The following is a 21,161-nucleotide window of genomic DNA, read 5'->3' on the forward strand; positions in this document are numbered from 1 at the left end:
CCAGCCCATCACCACCATAGGTGAGCTGAGATCCAGACTGGCCAGGGCAGGCTGCAGGAACAGGGCCTGGGCTAGATGCTCCAGGGAGCTTGAGGGTGGGAAAGATACGCCCTCATCCTCATGGGACTCACATTCTAGACAGGGATGTACCCCACACGTAGATAACCCTACATGAGGGAAGTCTGGGATAAGAGATGTAACAGACATAAAGGTACTGATGGTTGAGTACTTATTCTCAACGAGAGATACTGATGGCTGAGTACTCATTCTCAAGAAGGGACAGCAGGGGACCTGCCATGTGTCAGACATTACACTTGCCATTTGACATTCTCAAGCTTGGTTTTTCCTAGCAACCTTTGAGGTAGGGACTATTATCTCCATTTCATTGATATAAAGTGAGGCCCAAAGGAGTTAAATAAATTCTCAAAGCTCACATTGCCTTTGAGGGACAGAGCTGAGGCTGTAACTGGAGTCTGTCTGACCTTCATGAGGTCAGAGAAGGAGGGGTTAATTGTGGTCCGGATGATAGAGTGAGGCCTGTGAAAAGAAAGCAGAGAACAGAGATGTTAAAATTCTGTGCAGGGCTGGGCGGTGGTGGCGCACGCCTTTAATCCCAGCACTCGGGAGGCAGAGCCAGGCGGATCTCTGTGAGTTTGAGGCCAGCCTGGACTACCAAGTGAGATCCAGGAAAGGCGCAAAGCTACACAGAGAAACCCTGTCTCGAAAAACCAAAAAAAAAAATCTGTGCAGGGATGGGGAAATGGCTCAACTGATAAAGGACTTGCTGAGCAAACATCAAGATGTGAGTTTGACCTCCAGTACCCACGTAGAAGCCAGGCACAAGGCCCGGTGGTATGCACTGTAATCCCAGGGCTGAGGGGACCGAAATAGGAGGATCTCTAGGTCTGGTGGCTGGCAGTCTACCAGTTGGCAAGCTCCAGGTTTAGTGAGAAACCTTGTCTCAAAAAATTGGATGAAGCACGATTGAGGAAAATGTTCAACATTAACCCTAGGCTTCACATATGCTCACACATGCACACAAACACATACATGTACAAAAAAGAATGTTTTAAAAATCTGTGTGCCAACTAATAATCAATAGACTCTGCATTAGACTCTGGGAGCTCTTCCTGTAAGAAATGAACCTGAGCTTGGGTGTACAGACTTAGCACAACTTTTCAGCTATTTGCACTTCTCTTTTGTTTTCTTCTTGGATTCCCATTTGACATTTGTAGAGAGGACTCTGTTCATTTCAACTCTACCCATCCATCTATCCACCTGCCCATCTATCTGTCTACCCACCCATCCATCTATCTACACACTCATCCATCCCATCCATCTATCTACCCACCATCCATCTATCCACCCACCCATCCATCTATCCACCCACCCACTCACCCACCTATCTACCCACCCATCCTCCATCCACCCACCCATCCATCTATTCATCCACGCATCAATCTATCCACCCACCCATCCATCTACCCACTTACTCATCCACCTATCCACCCATCCATTCATCTATCCATCCACCCATCTATCCACCCACCCATCCATCCCATCCATCTCTCTACCCACCCATCCATCTATCCACCCACCCATCCACCTTTCCATCCATCCATCCATCCATCCATCCATCCATCTATCCACCCACCCATCCATCTATCCACCCACCCATAGTTGAGCACAGATTTGGTAATCCTTGCATAATGGCCTTACTGGTTCGTATGGTGATATCAGTCCTCATGTATTTGAACGTTGTTGCTGCTGCTGCTGCCTCCAGAGATATTTCCAAGAGGAGAGGGCACCGCTGCCTCCAGAGATATTTCCAAGAGGAGAGGGCACCGCTTGCACAGCCACACAGATTTATAAGTTTTATAAGAGTCTTCCTGATTCTTCCCTATGACCATGGAGCATTATATATCAGTGCACATGGCAGAGAAGAAAGAAGGGCTACCTGGGCTGTGATACCCCCACCCCAATTCTAGAAGTGCAGGCACCTCCAGTTCTGACACGTTGAACCCTCAGAATCACATGTGTGCACCCCTAGCGTTTAAAATCTAGTACCGCTTCCATCTGGTTACTTGGATCATTGACTTAACTTCTCTGAGCCTCATTGTATCCAGTAGGAATAATGACAGGTTTTGTTTGCCTGGGACTAAGGGAGAGAATGCATATAAAGTGCATGCATATTGCCCAGCATACTGAAAGCTGACTGTTAGTATACTGAGAGTCTGGAGTGAGGTGTCCTAAAACCTTAGAATTCAGTACCTGAGGGCGAGGGAGATAGCTCCGTGGTAAAGTGCAAGCAAGAGGAACTGAGTTTGAAACCCCAGTACCTATGAAAAAATCTGGGTGTGGTGGCACATGGTTTTAATCCCAGCACTCGGGAAGCAGAGACAGAAGGATCCCTGGGGCTCACTAGATGGCCACCCTAGCCTAATCAGTTAGTCCCAGGCCAATGAAAGGCTTGTGTGTCCATAAACATGGTTGATGGTATCCGAGGGACAGTACTGGAGATTAACCTCTGGCCTCCACATGCATATACCTGCACATGAACGCACACTTATCCACATACATGGGGTGAGGGAGAGCGGGGGGGACGGGGAGATAGAAAGCGAGCCCAGAGTATCTGAAATCAGGAGAGCAGGGGGTGGTAGTGGGACACCTTGTGGGGTGACAGTAGGGGTGGCCCCTGCTCCCAGGGTTCCTGAGACTCACTCTGGGCCACTGTCCTCCTCTGTCCCTTGCAGTGGGAAAGCCCATACAGGTGCAGATGACACCACAGCCCTCAGAGGAGGAGGTGGACCAGCTTCACCAGCTCTATATCAAGGAGCTATGCAAGCTCTTTGAGGAACACAAACTCAAGTTCAATGTCCCCGCTGACCAGCACTTGGAGTTCTGCTAAGTGACTCCAGCCAGAGGACAGCTGCATCCGAGAGCCTGCAGGAGTGTTGTGATTAGGGGGGGACTTCCACAAAGCAGTGTCCAGTGCACTGGAGGTGCTGTGGTGAGAGGGGACTTCCACAGCCACCCTGGACTCCTAGGAACTCAGCTCCGGCTGGCAAGATGGAAGAGGAGGCGGCTCCTAGCCCTGGGACTTGCAGCTGCAGCCAAAGCTCTGTGGTCTCCCTGGCCCTGGCCTGTCTGCCCATCTGTAGGATGGGGAAGAAAAGCAAGTAGAGAATCATTTCTGAGGTCTCCACCCACAGTTCTAATGTCACTCAAACATGACCAAAGGACAGCCAGGGAAAAGCAGAACACAATTCTTCTTCCCCTACCCTCGAGTGACAGTGTGAAAGAAGCCAGCACCCCAGGCCTCCCCTGTGCATGTCCCTCATCCTGCTCCCTGATGTCCCTTCTTCCCCTCTGAGCTGGAGAGGAGGTGTAGCAAACTATGCCCTGGCACCCATCCTATGTTCCTTCTAGATCCTGGGTCCTCTGAGCTATGACATCGATACCAAAGGAGCCCAGAAGGGAGTTAAGGAAGGCAGAGCTCAGTCCTCCTTAGCTACCTGACTATCACTGAGGGTAGGTCTCCTTGCCATCCTTCTGAGTCTCAGTTTCCCCAGCCTTGACAGCCTGGGAGCCTCGGTGCTCACATCACATGGGCTCTATTAGGGAGCCTCGTACTCATGCTTTATAACGAACTCCAGCCCCTGTCTTGGCACAAAAGGGCAGCTCCATACATGTTACCTCAATAAATGAAACGATTCTGTTTTATCTCTCTTCTCTTCCTTTCTCCCAACCAGTGGGGCCGACTGGAGCCTCAGCTTTGTCCTGTGGCCCCAACCTCTCCTCAGAAGCTGAGTCAACTACATTGTAGAAGACCATGTCAGTCTCCCCTTTCCCGGGGACTGGTCACCCTGAGTTTTCCACCTTGGAAAGAAGGGGGAAGGGACATGCCTGTGGGCAGACCAGCGCATTGGAAGCCAGAGATGATGCATGGGTGGCTGTGTGTCTCCTGGGTGGGCTACACTCTGGCCAGGAGAATTCTGGGTTCCTGGGTTGGAGCTCCTACACCCGCAGGAAAGCCCAGGGCATGGCTAGATTGAAAGAATGCCTGACTGGCCCTCCCCTGTAATGGGGAGCAGAGCCCTTCCATGTAGGAGCAGTTTCTATAACCCCTGGGGAAGTGTGCATTGGGATCCCAGCCCCAGCCCCACCTATCTCCTCAGCAAATCAGTTACCTCTAAACCTCAGTTTTAGCATCTGACACAAGGATGGCAATAACACTCTAGTGTTGTGAGCAGTTCCCAAGCTTGGGGTCACACCATGCCCTCCATGAAGTGCTGCACAGTACATAGAAATTAGTAGTTCCGTGACATGGATGTTCAGCACCTTGTGCAGGCACCTGGGATTGAGAAGAGATGGTGTGGGACAAGACTCAAACAAGGTGTGTGGTGGTGCACACCTTTAATCCCAGCACTCAGGGAGCAGAGAAAGGGAGATCTCTGTGAGTGAGTTCGAGGCTGGCCTGGTCTACATAGTGAGTTCCAGGATAGCCAGAGCTATGTAGAGAGATCCTGCCTCAAAATAAAATGAGATAATCCCACCAGGAGCAAAAGGCAGAGGAGTCAGAGAAGGGAGTGCTGTCTTCAGGTCCAAGACGATTTGAGGAAGTAGCCGTGGTCAGGGCCTTAAAGAAAGGGCAAGACAGCAAAGGAGATGTCCATTAGGGGTCCATAGCAGTTCTCTGCCTCCAAGTTAGAGCCGCCAACTAGCTGAAGGCAGCGAGAGCCTTGATTTCTCCCCAGTTCCGAGTTGTTTCAGCTCTGGTGCAGCTGCAGTGGGACACGTGGTCATGTGAGGCTGGGGTGACTGTACACGTTGTGACAGCGGGGCACAGGGCCTGGCTTTATCCTGACGGCCTTTTTAGCACCTGTGGTGACTGGATTCCGATGGAATGACGGTCCCCCGACTACACAGCATGCGGTGTCCATTCCATCACACACCGTGCATCGAAACGGTCACAAGGTCAGGAATCAGAAATAGACTCCGCCAAGTGTGAAGAGGAGGGCCATCACATCGCACAAGGTGCTGGAGAGTGCTCGTGGCCATCTTTGCACACTGTCTACAAAAATTTAAAAGTAAAAGCCTATGGCAGAATGCCCCCTCCCTACCCCACCCTCCACACCTCTCTCTTTCTGCCATAATAAAGCCATTGCATCCCAAGGGGCCCAGTCAACCTGGTGTCTCTCGCCTGTCCCCATCTCCTTCTCCCTCTGACACCACTCTCCCTACTCAAGATCCTTGCATGGCCTTCCATTGTGCGAGGCTAGGGTTCATGCTAGTCTCGGTCTCAGAGGGAACCAGAGGACAGTCTGAGGAGGTTGTGCTAAAGATACCATGTCTTGAGGTACCCACAGGTGTTGGAAACCACAGTGAGTGGTGCTGTAAGCAACAGCTGTCACCAGATGCTGTCACCACCCAGGAGGCCTGGAAGAACCAATGGAGGCATAGAATCCCCAAGCCACGCTAGTCAAGGACATAGGCAGCTTTGAGAGACTCGTCAGACAAGAGCAGCAAATGTCTCTCCCTCCATACTTCCTCCCTTCCTTCAACTGCCTGCGGAGTGCCCAAGTCCAGAGGAAGCTGGGCCTGCGGCTGCAGCCAGGCATGTGAGCTGCAGGCCTGGGAGCAAGGCTTGGAAGGATCAGTGGAAGACAGATGTCTACCTTGAAGCCCGGTGTTAGCTTGCTGTTCATCAGCAAGCTCTGGTCCTTGGTGTTTATCTTAGTCCTTAGCCCTAAGCTTCTGTCATAGGGACACTGTGACCACACTCACTGTCACCTCTGTGATCTTGTCCGCGCTGTTTCTCAGACTAGAATGCTTCCCTTCCATCACCTTCCTGTTGCCTGATAATGCTTCCTGATCCTTCAGCATGACTCATCTAACCCAGGGAGCTTCCCCAGTGCCTGTGGGCGAGAAGTGCGCCCTCTGGCTTCCTGGGGCTGCCCTGTATCCTCTGGCTTCCTGGGGCTGCCCTGCATCTTCTGGCTTCCTGGGGCTGCCCTGCATCCTCTGGCTGCCCTTCCTCTGCTACAGCTCTCAGCACCACGTGGACACTAGGTACCACTGACAGGACATGAGTCCACTCTCTCAAATAAAACCCAAATTTCCAAGGTCCTCTTCAGTACTCGGGATAACAACTATGTCTCTCTTCCATCTGGCCTTCAAGGCCCTATTTCATCTGCCCCTAGGCCTGGCTAGCCTCACCTCAACCTGTGCGCCCTGCACTGCTCCTCAGGCACACTCCAGGGCTTGCTCCATCTTCGGCACCTCCTATCTCTTCATAATACTCTTCCCTATGACCCAGTCAGTGTCACTTAGCCCAAGTCACCCCTGTGTCATACCTCGGTCTACTCTTCTCTGCCTTCTTCCCTGAGTCGGGATGGACCTTTAGTTCTGAAGGAGAAAAGGGACATGGTCACCAATACATGAGGGCATGAGGGGACTTTTCCATCCTCAGGGGTTTGGGAACCTCTGAGAACTAAGACCTATGCTTAATGTCTACACACAGAGACAGGCAGACAGACCGACTGACAGACAGACAGACAGACAGACAGACAGACAGACACACACACACACACACACACACACACACACACACACGATCTAGAGTACCTCAGCAATCCTCTAAGTGAAGCTGGCAAATTGGCCTACACTGCATTCTGGACTTTTATATTTGGTCAAGATGGTTAGCTATTTGCTGTCCATAATAAATTATTTTAAAAGTTATCTGCTTGCCGGGTGGTGGTGGCGGCGGCGGCGGCGGCGGCGGCGGCGGCGGCGCACGCCTCTAATCCCAGCACTCGGGAGGCAGAGTCAGTCAGATCTCTGTGAGTTCCAGGCCAGCCTGGTCTACAGAGTGAGTTCCAGGACAGTCAGGGCTACAAAGAGAAACCATGCCTCAAAGAAAGGAAAAAAAAAAAAAGCATAGAAAAAAGAAGTTATCTGCTTTAAGGGACACTTTACTGACTCCAAGTTCCTGAGGGTGGGCCCCTGGGAGGGACTTAGCTGGTGGCTGTGACTCAGGGGCTTCCAGAGTGGCATCTAGGCTGCTGGCTAGGCTTAGTCTTTCAAGCTTGCACAGGGGCTGCAGAGGTCACCTCCACACTCACTCCCATGACTGATAAGCGAGAGCCTCTGTTCCTTACCAAGTGGGTCTGGGCCTCTCCGTGGGCCCCCAGTGATGGGGCCTCTCCTAGAGCAATCGAGTGGGGGGAGAGACGGGTCACCTGACTATTATGACCTCTGAGTCACATGAGTCTATTCTGCCTCAGTCTGTTGGTTAGGTGTGAGTCACTCTGTTCAGTTCACACTCCCTCTAGGGTGGGAGGACAAGAGGTGGCAGTAGCTGCCACTCTGATGGGATGAGTCCTCAGATACTTCGCGGGGCTTTTCTGACCCCGGTGCTGTAGCATGAGGCAACCTGCCCAGAAAACACTGAAGGACAGACACCCCGCTAGCCAAGGAGAAAGCATGAGGATGGGCGGGGCGGGGCGGAGCAAAGGTTGGAAACAGGAGTGATATCCATGACCACCCCCCCACCATCACCACCCCACCCCCGTCTGACTGGCAGAAGAACAGGGTGGCCTTTAGACGTGAAGCTGCCAAGATGGAAACAGAAGAGAAAGACTTGGGGAAGAGGACTCGCCCTCTTTCACATGACCTTAGAATCCCCATGTTACAGATACCAACAGCACAAGCCAAGAAAGGTGTGGAGCCCTGAGCTCAGAGGAAGGCTTTGTGTGTTCAGTTTAAAGGGTGCTTTTCATGGACCAAGGCTCTGAGACGGAGGATATTGCTTACAGCAGTTGGATTTCCTAACTCTACATAATGGGCTCAAGTACTAATTTTCATGTTCCCGCACCTCCTGGCCCTCTCAGGGCCTCCCTTGGGGTGCCCCACTCTGTGGGGAAGGCAGTTTCCTCCACCTCAACACACATGCAAATACAAGATGTGTCAGTGTGATAGAGAAGGTCAGAAGTCCTCAAACGATGGGGACAGCTGGAGTCTCCTCCGGAATCAGGGTGCTCTTTGGCCTGGGAGAAGTTCTCAGACATCATCACCCAAGAGGACAAAGGGCTTGCTGAGGCCCAGCCAGTCTGATACTGCTTTATGATGACTTGAGCAGAGGTGACAAACAGGGCAGGGGTAAGTCAGCACGGTAGAGCCTGTGGCCACGTGGCATGGGGTCAAGGCTCAACCTCCCACAGTGGCTCAGCTTTCTTAGGAATAAGACAAGGAGGTAGGAGGGGTGTCACTTTGCTAAGTGAGCAAAGGCAGATGGGAGGGACACCGTGGGGACACTGGTCAAGGATGTGATCAGAGCACAAGGGTAAGACCTTGAGAAGAGAATGTCTGAGGGGTAGGTCTGTGTTCAGCAAACTTTTATCAAGTCCCTGTGATGGACCAGAGGCTGGAGTTGAAAGTGGTAACCCAGGCGGGGTTGGGGGGGACCCGTCCCTAGCTTTTCCTTGCTGGCTGTCCTATAGCACCCCAATGTTAGGGAGGCAGGAACTCCTTCACAAAGTTGAAGGTGGCCTGGAAGACCTTGGAGCTGGTCTGGGGCCTGGGCCAGGCCACCAGGGCAGACAGAGCGGGCTGAACGGAGCATCTGTCAGTTCGTTTTTTGTTTTTAGTGCTGTTTTGAGATGGGGTCTCACTTTGTAGCCCTGGCTGGCTTGGAGTTCACTATGTAAATCAGGCTGACCTTGTACTCACAGAGATCCACCTGCCTCTGGACTGCTGGCATAAGGTGTGTGCCACCACACTTATGTTTATTAAAGACACCACTCTCTCTTCACACTTAGCTGATGCCCCATGTAATCATGTCTTTGCCTGTCACACTGTCCACAAATGGGTATTTGGTGAATACTCGCCCCTCTTGAGGAACTCCAAGGATGACTCTGACAGATGTGTGACTTGGTGCTTCTCACAGAGCAGGTCTGGGTATTTCTAAACTTCTGTGGCTTCCTTTTCTCACTGCACAAAGCCCACCAGAACATTTCCTTTCAGGCTGAGCTGGGACCAGGTACATCCAGGCTCATCTTCAGTGGAGAATGAACAGACTTGAACCCATGAAATGGAAGGAATCCCCTGCTGGCAGCCCCCTCCCTCTGCAACATTTATTGATACAGGATCTTGCTTAGGTAGCCCGGGCTGGCCTCAAACTTTCGATCCTGCTCTAGACTCCTGAGTACTGAAATCACAGGCCCGTGCCTCCATGGCTGGCTAGGGATCCTCCTGGCTCTACTGGGATTATAGGTGTGCATCACCACCGCCCGGTTCTGGCTTAAATTTTTGAATTGAAAAAAGGAATAGGATTTAGATCAGCCAGGTAATTACAAGGACTAGAGTTTGGATCCCTAACACCCATATAAAAGCTGGAACCCCAGCACTGTAGTGGCAGGTAGGGACAGGCACATTCGTGGGGTTCGCTGGTCAGTCATGTTGAACTCCAGGTTCAGGGAGATGCCCTGTCTCAAAAGCTAAGGTGGATAGGGATGGAGGAAGTTACCTGACATCAAATGGCTTCCACATGCGTGGTACACGCAAACACATGCGCAGACATGAATGCATGCACACATATACACACAAAACAAACAGATAAATAAAAGTGTGAACATTTACATTATTGTGCTAGTTTTTGTCAGCCTGACACAAAATAGAGTCATCGAGGAAGAGGGAACCTCAACTGAAGAGCTGCCTCCATCAGGCTGTCCTGTGGGCAAGTCTGTGGGGCGATTTCTTGATTAAGGATTGATGTGGAGGGACTAGCCCACTATGGGCAGCGCCATCCCTGAGCAAGTGGTTCTGGGTTGTAAAGGAAATCAGTCTGAGTAAGCCATGGAAAGCAGGTCCATAATCAGCATTCCTCCATGGTTCCTGACTCTGTTCCTGCTTACATCCCTACCCTGACATCCCTCAGTGATTAATGGTGAGTGGAACAAGTGAGCCAAATAAACCCTTTCCTCCCCAAGTTGCTTTTGGTCATAGTGTTTATCACAGCAATTGAAAACTACCTAGAACAACTGTAGAGTCAGGCTGGTGGCTCAAGTCTATAATCCCAGCAGTTGGGAAGTAGAGGCAGGAGGATCAGACGTTCAAGGTCATCTTCAGCTATAGTGAGTTCAAGGCCACCCTGGGACAAGAGGCACTGTCTCAAAAGCAAAAAAAAAAAAAAAAAGAAAAAAGAAAGAAATAGGCTTTAAATTTGGGGATCCCAAGAAGGAATACAGACTGTGATAATAGAGTTGTTTCTGAAAAGCATGTTAAAATGCTACCAGAGTTGGAAAATAAGGGACAGACTTAAGTAACTCTAGAACCTAGGACACGGAGTAGAAGTTGCAGGACTAACATCAGAATGGGATGGACACAAGCCTCCACTGTGTCTGGGGATGCTCAGTTCCTCCAGGGGTGCGAGTTCCCATTATCTGAAACTGCTGGGTTTCCAGGTGGGAACAAACACCTAAGTGGTCGTTGGGAGCCAGTTTTCTCAATGCCGGAGAAGGAAGACTAGAATGTTCCGTGTAGTAAGAGGACAAGTCAATGTGAACTCAAAGTATCTTCTCACAGCTTCAGATGGATGATACAGAAAGCAATAAAATACTGGTGTATACACGGACTAGTACACACGTGGGCTGCCTAGCTCTGGCTTCCAAGAGAGCCTAGAAGCAATAGCACCCAGTTGCAGCTAGCATGCCCTGAGCCTGGGGTTTAGTTCCTAAAGAAGGGCTTTCCTGGGGCCAGTGTGATGGCACAGTGGGTAAAGGCACTCGTCAAGCCTGAAGACCTGAGCCCCGCATGGTGGAAGGAGAAAACCCACTCCCACAAGCTCTCCTCCCCTGTCCACATGTGCATTGTTGTGTATGGGTTCTCACACACATACATGCACACCAATACATGAATAAATTAACTGACTAAAAGGAAGGAGATTCTTGAGATACTTGGAGAAGTGGCAGATTCTAGGGCTGGGGCATCTTGGAGTGCCGGAAAATCAAGACCAGCTCAAAACCAGCCAAACAAGAAAAAATAAACATACAAACAAATAGCAATGGAAATACCCCACCCCCACCCCCACACAGTGATCATCATCTTACACAGGGGCCAAATGGAAAGATTTTAGTGACCATGGCAGAGACAATTTGAAGAAGAAAATAATACCATAGCATTGAGATGCCAACCTAAAATATAACCCAGACATCCTTGAGCACATGCTGATAAACAAATAATAAATAATCAAGGGAGACGAGGTAAGTCTTCCTTTCAGAAAGACCGCAAATACTGTGGGGCTGCACCTCCCTTTAGGAAATGGAGTTTAACTCTCCCAGTTGAACTGGGGTTACATAACAACCTGCTTCCAAAAGTAAGGTGTTCAAAGGGTTGGGTGCGGCGCGGGGGGGGGGGGGGGGGGGGGGGGGGAGGCACAGGAAGTTACTTCATAGGGAAATTCTGACATGCACTAGCTAGAGCAGGTGACTGAGGCTAATGTGACCAGTGATAAGCCACGTTGATAGGATGTTCCTTTGATATGTCGGGATGACAGTGGCACTTTATGTTCTCCATCTTCTTCCTAAGCCTCATAATCCCTGTGTAATCTTGAGAAAAAAAATTAGACAAATGCAAATTCAGAGATATCCCACAAAATATTTTATTTGCACTTTTCAAAACTAAAGGTCACCAGAGAGTGTGAGGGTCTGAGCATTGTCACACAGGAAAGAAGACTAGGAAGATGGGACATCCCGCAGGAGGTCTCAGAAAAGATAGACATCATTAGAAAAATCAGTCACTAACATTGGAGTTTAGTAAATAATAATAACAATGGACCAGTCCTGGCTCTGTTGATGTGACTAAAATATAATGTAAAATGTTAAATGGGGTGGAGGTATGTAGGAACCTTCTGTTCAGTATTTACTACTTTTCTGTAAATCTGAAATTATTAGTTCACTTACATTCTAAAAAGTTGCTGTGGGATGCCGAATTTGTTTTCTGGGGCTGTTGCAGCAAAGGACCACAAGCTTGGTCACTTAAAATACCAGATGCTAGTGGGGCCGTGGTAGCAAACTCCTCTAATCCCAGCACTCAGGAGGCAGAGGCAGGTGGATCTCTGTGAGTTGAAGGCTAGCCTGGTCTAGAGTTCCAGGGCAGCCAGGGGTACACAAAGAAGTCGGGTCTGGGGCGGGGGTGGAGGGAGCCCAGACGCTAGGGCTAATGAGGTGCCTCAGAGGGTAAAAGCGCTTGCCTACAAGTTTGATGGCCTGAGTTTGATCCTGGGAATCGAATGATGGACGGGGGAAACTAACTCCAGGACTGTCCTCTGAGCTCCACAGGTGTGCCACAGCATGTGCATGTATAAAAAAAAAATGAGCAAATGGAATATAACAAAACCCCACCATAGATTAGCTGTGGGGTAGTTCAGTAGGAGAGCACCTGTCCAGCATTTGCAAGGGTCTATGGTCTGAAGTTGGTGGCAGTAGGGTCACTTGTACAAGTTGTCAGGAGGGCTACCTTCCCTCAGAGGCCTTAGAGGACTGACTGCTTTCCTTCATCATCTTCTAAAGCTACATTCCTTGGCTTATGGCCTTTCCACATCCTCCAAAGCAGTGATGTCTTCAACCCTGTCTGCCTCTGTTCACATGTCACCTCTTGCCTTCTGTTTCTCTAACAATTATTCTTCTTCTTGTTTCTTTGTCTTTTTTTTTTTTCTGAGACAGTTTCTCTAACTGTCTTAGAACTCACTCTGTAGACCTCGTAAGCCTTGAACTCAGAGATCTGCCTGCCTCTGCCTCCAAAGTGCTCGGAGTAAAGGTGTGTGCCACCACACCCAGCTAGAAAAATCTTCTGTAAGAACACAAGCAAAGCCGGCAGCGGTGGCGCACGCCTTTAGTCCCAGCACTAGGGAGGCAGAGCCAGGTGGATCTCTGTGAGTTCGAGACCAGCCTGGTCTACAGAGTGAGTTCCAGGACAAGCACCAAAAACTACACAGCGAAACCCTGTCTCGGAAAAACAAAACAAAAGAAGAACACAATAGCGATAGCATTGGGAGCTCATCCTGGTAATTCAGGGTAATCTGCTGTGGGATGTCTTTCTGTATGCTTATTCACAAGTTCCAGGGCCTAGGATCCACATTTTGGAGTATCCTATTTCAGCTTCTGAAAATGCCAAGCAAGTTATTCATTCTATCTGTATGATAGACGTAGACTCCTTTCCAGGAAGTTACACAGATTAGAGAAGTTGATCAGCCACTGGGCTGGTTAAAGAGGAAAACAGGAGCCCGAGACTCCCCTGTCTTGGGCATATGGGACCTGGCACTCCCCTCAACCTACTCCATCCCACACAAAAGAGGTATCCATGTTAGGACATAATGGTTGATCAAAGAACTGGGAATGGGATTCTGAGTCCCAGGTTCAAATCTTAGCTCTGTCCACAGCTTTCACTGTGATCTCAAGGACATATTGTTCACATAAGGGCATATAAAGCAATTCAAGAAGCGAATGGGAGTTAATCTTGCCCTGAGAGCTCACAATTACAAGATGTTCATCTGTCCAGTATCTTTCACTAGCCCATCTCAGTACCACCCAGGAACTGAGTAATGCTTAGTAATGGTAGAAATGATAGTGGTGCAGGTAAGATGGCTTCCAGGGTGATGAGCAGAGGGGAGAGTCTCCTTGTTTCACACTATGTCCCCAAGCTCCCACTAGTCTAGGCCAGGGTTAACAAATGACAACCTGCTCTGGAATGACTGTGAGCTAAAAGGGGTTATCAAAGAGGGCTTGCAGCCAGTCCGATGACAGGAAACAGGACTTTGAGCCCATGTTAAGAGAAATGTCATTCTTTAACAGAGAACTCCAGGGCCCGTGAGACGGCTTAGCAGGGAGAAGCGTTTGCAGTGGAAGCCTCATGACCTGAGTTTGATCCTCTGAACCCACAGTGGAGAGGGGGAACTCCCGAAAGATGTCCTTTGAGATCCACTAACATGCCTGTGTGTGCACATGGGTGTACACACATCCTCTCTCTCTCATACACACACACACACACACACACACACACACACACACACACACACACATGCATAAACAAAACTAGAGAACCCCGTTCTAATTTTTAGATTTCTAATACAAAAAAAAATTATACTTGGTTATTTACTTAGAATTTAGTCACATTTTGGTGGGAAGGAATTCCTTTGTTCTGCTTGCTAGAACACTCCCACTGTCACCTTTTACCCTGGTGGCAAAAGCCATGTGGCAGTCAGGTTGTCCAGTAGCCCCTATCCTCCCTTTCAAACAACTTGACCTAAGCCATCCATGTCTTCCTTCCGCGACGCGGCCAGCAGCAGCTTTCTTGGGGTATTTGGCCTCAGTGGTCCTCTGCAACAGACTTCCCTGAGTCCTGCCCATGCTCTCTGGGCTCCCTTGGCTGTCCACACTCCTCGCTGCCTACGGTTTTCCCTGACAGTCACTCCCTCCCCTTCAGCCAGGACGGATGTCTTCTTCAGGGTCTCTTGCTTCCCCAGCACCTTGCACAGGCTTCCCCCTCTGCCTAAGGTACATTTTCTACCCAATGCCAAGTCTTCTTGGTCTTCCAGCTCATTGAAGGCATCACCCGCCTCTGGAAAAGCTTCCCCAGCCCCACTTCCCTTGTTAGGCACCTCTGCTGACCTTCCACAGCCTCTGCTTCCTGCCATTCCCATTGACCATACTCATTAAATGCCTGTGGCCTCTACTAGACTGAGAGGCCCTCAGTGCCAGAGTTGATCCAGTTCTACACTGATGGACATGCTCATCAATGACAAGGCTCCTGCTCTCCCTTGCTACTTGAGTAAGGGGCAGGCAAGGGCTGGGGCTGGGTATCATGAAGCCCAATTCATTTCCTTCTCTGGGCTGCTGTTCTTCATCTGTACAATAGGGGTACAGTGTCCCTTGCTGGCTCTCAAGCTTGGGTCAAAGGTGGGAGTGGAACCTTGTGTGGCATAGTGTCAGCGGCTGAGCTCCCAAACAACTTGATCAATCCTCACAGGCAACCCCAGACAAACACGAGCCTGGGCCCTGGGTCTGGCGTGATCTGGGTTATCAGAGTCAAAGGTCAATCCTCTGTGACCTTGTGCAACTAACTCCAGTCTGGACACTGCCTGCTACCACCTGTCCCATGTCATCCCCCACCCCCAGCTTTGAGAGTCAGGAATGAAAAGGACCTTGGATGGCCAGGCTTCTGATGTGAGCTGTGAGCCTTAGAGTACATGGGTGCAAACATGTGCTTGGGTCTGTGAATGTTTCTGCAAGAGTAGCTGTGTGCACATGGGCTGTGTGAAAGCATGCACACAACTAAGCAGGTATCTTGGATGCATGTCTGTGTACACTAGTGTGCACACTTGAGTGTGTTCCTGTACCCTAGGAGCAAGAGTGTACATGGCTATGCATATGTAACAGTGGGGTTCCCCTTAGTTCCTCTAAACTGTTACAACTGGTTCTTTGGGGGCCCCAATGGCCCTGTACCCCTCCCCAGCATTCCTACTCATCACCATGCTTGGGGATCCCAGTTTCTAGGGACTCTACCATTTCTCTATCAGTCCAGTGCTGTTAGTAGAGACTAGAACCCTGAAGTGATAAGGGTGACTTCTCAGGGTGGTGCAGGGGACAGTGGCATGCTCCAGCAGACTCCCTCAAGCCCTTTTTGAAATTCGGTGGTGCTGGAGATTAAGCCCGGGGTCCCAAGCATGCTAGGCAGATGGTCTGCCACTGGAATTTGCATCCCCAACTTTCAGACTTTTTTTTTTATCATTGCTAAAGATTCAGTTCTGTGCTTCTGAACCTGCTCCTCTCTTGCTCACTGGGGCCCTAGAAGACACTTCTGATATGCCGGATATGGCAAAGGCCTGGTGACCTTCAGCCAAGAGGGAAAAGACCGCTGTCTCACTTAAGCTGGAACAAACACTAGGGCACAAGCCACATTCCAGGGCCCCCTTTGGGGTTGGGCTGAGGCCCCGAGCCTAGCTTGGCTGTCTGCTCAGTGTCTTCTCCTGCCCTGCCCTGGTTCCCAGCTCCCTTCTGGGCTCTTCTCAGGGACTTCCTTTTTCACTGTTTTCTTTGTCTTGTTTGTCACGGGGTCTTGCTATGTAGCTCAGGTTGGCTGAAACTGGCGACCCTCCTGCCTCAGCCTTCCGATGCTGGGATTATAGCCATATAACCACCATGCCTAGCCAGGGCATTTCCTTAGTTAGCCAGTCTCACAGGGACCCTTCACCTGAGGGGTCTGCTTCTGGACAAGCCAGGAACAACGGGCATAGATCTTACCCAGACTCCAGCTGTGACACCCGTGTCTCGAGACCCCTGAACAAGACCACCACAGAGGCGAAATCCGATGCAAGCACAAAGGGGTTTATTAATAGCAAGGCACGCCCAGGCTTGGTTCGTGTCCAACACTGACTAGCAGGTGGAGGAGAACGGCCCTGAGCTCTCAGGGTGAGGGGTTTTTAAAGGGAAAAACCGCAAGCAGGGTGGTACAAGCCTTGGTGTCATATGATTGGGTGAGGGCATGTAACCTTTGAATTTACTGGTTGGGGGTTACAGTTATCATTTGGGCCAGGCCTGGGAAAATTCCAGGCTCTGTCCTTGAGCTGCCACGGAGGCTGGCTGGCCTTGCACGTTCACATTGACCCATGCATGTAGCTCTAAGTTGGTGGGGGGTCCCAGACAGTAAACAACTGGCTGAACCTTGAGCAGTCAGAGTATGTGCAGAAAGGGAGCTACTGCAAGGCTCAGGAAACTGAAATTGAGGCCTGATCTCTGAGAGAAGACTGAGCAGCCTGTTATGGCGTCTGCTTGGTCCTTTCACAACAATCTGCTGTACAAAGAGGGCACTGAAGCACAAGAAGGGGATAATGCTTTAGAGACCCTTGCTCGCCAGCTAGGTGCTACACGCTCACTTGCATCTCCTCTGCAGGGCTGAAGCCGTCTTGGTCATGATCCCCCAAAACCCTGGGCTTGGAAGATTTGATCCAGCTAGGGTTCTCCAGTCCCCGGGTGGTCCCCTTAGCCAGGCACGGTGGCTCATGCCTTTTATCCAGACACTCAGAAGGCAGAGGCAGGCAGAACTCTGAGTTTGAGGCCTGCCTGGGTCTACCAAGCAAGTTCCAGGATGTTTAGGTCTGCACAGAGAAACCTTGTCTCAAAAAACAAGCTGGGCGTGTTGGCTCATGCCTATAATCCCAGCACTTGTGAAGCAGAAGCAGGTGGATCTCTGAGTTCGAAGTCAGCCATGGTTCTGTCTTAAAATACCAAGAAAGAAAAAAAGGAAGGAAGGAAGGAAGGAAGGAAGGAAGGAAGGAAGGAAGGAAGGAAGGAAGGAAGGAAGGAAGGAAACTCTGTCTTGGAAAAAGAAAACAAAACCAACCAACTAACCAAACAACAACAGAGGACAGGAGTGGGTAGATAAGGTGAGAATTCCTCTGCAGGCTCCTCTGCCACACCGTTGTCAAGATGGCTACCAGTACGGCGGACGGACTCTGGGTGATGATGTCTTGAACTCCTCACTCTCAGGTGGGCCTGGCATGATAAGTCAGAAACTAGAGGCTTGAATTTCACCTTTCACTCTCCTACTGGCTGAGTGGCTTTAAGGGGTCAACCGATTCCCTGCGACATGCCAGACTCTTGTGTGCAAAGTGCTGGGAGGGAAACCTGGTGAGGTACGTACGGCATTTCAGAGTATGAGACTCAAGCCTCCAGCTGGGAGTGTGGCAGAGTGCGTGGCTGTCCTGCCTGGAGCCTTAGGTTTGATCTCCAGCACCCACACCCTAGCATGGTGGTTCATGCATTTACTCCCAGAGCTTAGGTGACAACAGGAAGGTCAGAAGATCAAGGTCACCAGGGACTACATATGCCCCTGTCTCAAAACAAGAGACTCAAGCCTCCCTTCCACAGCCCATGCCCATGGCTCTTTGAATAACTGAACCAGCTACTTACCTAGCCCGTGACTTAGTTTCCTCATCTGTCAATGAAGACCGTCACAGGAGTGACCTCACAGGCTCTGGTGAGGATTAAAAGGGATACAGCACACAGAGCACTTGGCAGGCCCCCGGCACACCGTGAGCTTTGAGATCTGGTGGCTATTTTTGCTCTTGTTATATACCGAGGTTGTATAACTGACTCTGTCCTGTGGCCTCACTGACTTGACATAGCTCCCGGGCTTTGTGACGGTCAAAGGACACTGCATGAAGGACACACTAGTGGAAACAGTCTTAAAGGTTTTTCCCTCCCTGGTCCGCCTGCCTGGCCTGTAATGCCTTTCCAGTTGGGTGCACAGGGCAGGTGAGCTCCCTCGGATTGGGATGGGCAGGTCTCGGTGTCTGCAGGGTCCGCTGACTGGCACAGCCCATCCCTGTTTGCTTCCGTTTGCTGAGGTGAACAGAAGTCATGCAGGTTTCACCTTTCCCCCATTTGCCTGACAGCCCTCATCCAGACAGGGTCATGTTTCATTTTGTTTCTTCAAGTTAGAACTGTGTTTGTTTTGAGAAGATTCTCCTTTTCAATCTTTTATTATAGTTATTGACAATGTGTGCTGGGGGTGGGGGTGGGGCTGCACACCCAAGTGTGCATGTGGAGATCAGAACATACCAGTTGTTCCCTTCCAGCAGTGAGTTCTGAGGTTTAACTCAGGGGCAAGCTCCTTCACCCACTGAACCATCTCACGTTTCAATCTTTAATTATGGCAAAAGACGGATTACATAAACCTTATCATTGTCCAAGTACATTGACCCATCACCGTCTTCCACCTCCAGAATGTCTGCCCTCTTGCAAAGCCCCAACACCAGCTTTCTGTCACACTGAGCAAAAGTTTTCCGTTCTCTCCATCATCCTTGTTTCTTTTTTGTTTTCAATATTTTATTTAATGTGTTTGAGTGTTTTGCTTGTGTGTATATACATGTACCATGTGCTTGACCGGTGTCCACGGAGGTCTGAAGAAGGCATCGAATCCCCTGGAACTGGAATTGAAGACAGTTGTGAGCTGCCGTGTGGGTGGAACTCAAACTCAGGTCCTCTGGAAGAGTAGCTGGTTCTCTTAACCACGGAACCCACTCTGCCCTGGTTTCTGTTTTCCTCATCCACGAGAGGATTGAGTTGGTAGTGTGATACTTTTGTTGTTGTTTGTTTTGTTTTTGTTTTTTGAGACAGGATCTCACTATGTAGCTCCGGCTGTCCAGTAACTCACTATGTAGACCAGGCTGGTCTTGAACTCAGAGATCCATCTGCCTGTCTCTGCCTCCTGAGTGCTGGGATTAAAGGTATGCACACTAAGCCTGGCTAATTGGTTTGTTTGTTTTTTGTTTTTGCTTGTGTGTGTGTGAGAGTGATATATGTTTTTTGAGACAGGGTTTTTCTGTGTAGCTTTGGAGCCTTTCCTGGAACTCACTCTGTAGCCCAGGCTGGCCTCGAACTCACAGAGATCCACCTGCCTCTGCCTCCCCAGTGCTGGGATTAAAAGCGTGTGCCACCACTGCCCGGCCTTTTTATAAATATTTATTGGAACCAGGTGAGGTTAATCCCAGCAGATCTCCGAGTTCAAGGCCAGCCTGATCTAAATAGTGAGTTCCTGGACAGCCAGGCCTACATAGTAAGATCCTGTCTAGGAAAAACAAAACAAAACAAAAAAAATGAAACCAACCAAACAAACAAAAAACAACAAAAAAAGAAAAATATTTGTTGATCATCTCCTATGTACCTGATGCTGTGCCAAAACTAGAATGCAGGGGAGACTCACAAGTTATCACCAGCTACAAAGATTTAAGATTCAATGAGCTTAAAAAATACAAAAAATAAATTTGCTCATTTATTCATTCAACAAACATCCTCTGCCTCCCACCCCCAATTCAGGCTCATGGAACCAGGAAATAGCAATATAGGATCCCATCTCCTCCTCTCTCTGCAGTTTTTCTGACTAGAGTCAGAATAATGGAGCCCCCATCCCTGCACCTCTTTGCTGAGCTAGCTCTTACCCAAGAAAGGCCCAGCTGCTAGGGCGATCTGGGGAACGGTCACCGTGGTCTCTGCATATCTGGGAAGAACAATGCCTTGGGAGCTCAGATAATGGGTCCAGCCCGGCTCTGCGGGAGTTTTGTGATCTTGGATTAATTTCTTCCCCTCCTTCCTGACAAACAGGAATTAGCAACACGATATTCACATACCTCACACACCTTTGTCCCAGCTAAACTAGATCATGAGTATGGTGCAGCTCTGACAATCGAGGAGCTCTGTGGTGAACACAGGGCTCTGGTTGCCACATTCTGTGGATGGTAATTTGTGGGAGCTGTCTTTTAAACCTTTTAAAGTTGTCTCTGTGGGTGACTGTTCCAAAGCTGTCCTTTATGCCCCTCCTCCTGTTCCTTGACACAGATTCAAGCAGCCCCAGATTGCTGGCTGGTTCACCTCCACAATACAGAAAGACAGTATGGTCCAGAGGCAGCCAGGGACTGGGCCAGAGGTCACAAAGCAAACAGACCGCCTTCCTCTTCCCAAGTGAGTCACTTCATTACCTGGCCCTACCAGATCCTCTCACCAAAACAAATAAAGCAAAGTCCTCGGGGTCTCTAGTAGTTAGTGCTGCAGGCCGTCTGTCAAGGGGGGGAATGCCTTTGCTACCTTGATCAAGACTACCGAAGCATGGAGCAGGGATGATTACTTGCCAAGGCTTTGTTTTTGAGTTTTACATGGTCAGATTTAATCTTCACACTATCTCTAGGAGGTCAGGTAACACTCTGGACAGATGAAATAACTTGCCTGGGCTAGACCACACTACAGGACATGGTGAGGCTAGCTTCACACCAGGCACCCAATTTTCCAGGCAGCCTAATTCTGGAGCCCAGGCCCATTCTGAGTGCTCACTGTGGAGCCGCACCACACAGCTCAGGAGGCTGAGGGGGTACCTCAGCTCATGGCAGCGGGTGTTTGCGCTCAGCTCCCTGTCTCACAGCTCCGTAGTTCGGAGAGTCCTACTGGGGCACTGTCCTTTTCCTTTCCCTTCCTCCCCTTTCCTGTCTCTTCCGTTTCCCGTTCCCTGTTTCCTTTTCTTTCACTATAGCATGAGGGATGGGAACTAGAACCCGGTACAGGCCAGACAGGTGTTCTACCACTGGGATGCTGCCGTAGTCTTTTTACTTTTTA

At 50.0% G+C, this 21,161-nt stretch overlaps 1 protein-coding gene and 1 long non-coding RNA gene across 3 annotated transcripts in view; one reads left to right on the plus strand and one right to left on the minus strand.

Moving 5' to 3' along the window:
- The window catches only part of Mogat2 (monoacylglycerol O-acyltransferase 2), a 22,644-nt gene extending 18,921 nt beyond the window's left edge, over positions 1-3,723 (plus strand). Inside the window, exons 5-6 of the mRNA XM_052761200.1 lie at positions 1-20; positions 2,754-3,723. The exon at positions 1-20 is cut by the window's left edge and continues 180 nt beyond it. Coding sequence (XP_052617160.1) covers positions 1-20; positions 2,754-2,908 — 175 coding nt within the window. The 3' untranslated portion in view covers positions 2,909-3,723. The remainder of the gene's footprint in view (positions 21-2,753) is intronic.
- A 115-nt stretch (positions 3,724-3,838) lies between these two features.
- Positions 3,839-21,161, minus strand: part of LOC128124658 (uncharacterized) — a 35,520-nt gene continuing 18,197 nt past the window's right edge. For both annotated transcript variants that reach the window (XR_008222929.1, XR_008222930.1), the window contains exons 3-4: positions 6,357-6,408; positions 3,839-5,074 (exon numbers count right to left, since the gene is read on the minus strand). This is a non-coding gene — a long non-coding RNA (uncharacterized LOC128124658). The remainder of the gene's footprint in view (positions 5,075-6,356; positions 6,409-21,161) is intronic.

This window comes from Peromyscus californicus, unplaced genomic scaffold, assembly GCF_007827085.1.
Source record: "Peromyscus californicus insignis strain IS unplaced genomic scaffold, ASM782708v3 Scaffold_4__1_contigs__length_199733344, whole genome shotgun sequence".
NCBI classification, from domain to species: Eukaryota; Metazoa; Chordata; class Mammalia; order Rodentia; family Cricetidae; genus Peromyscus; species Peromyscus californicus.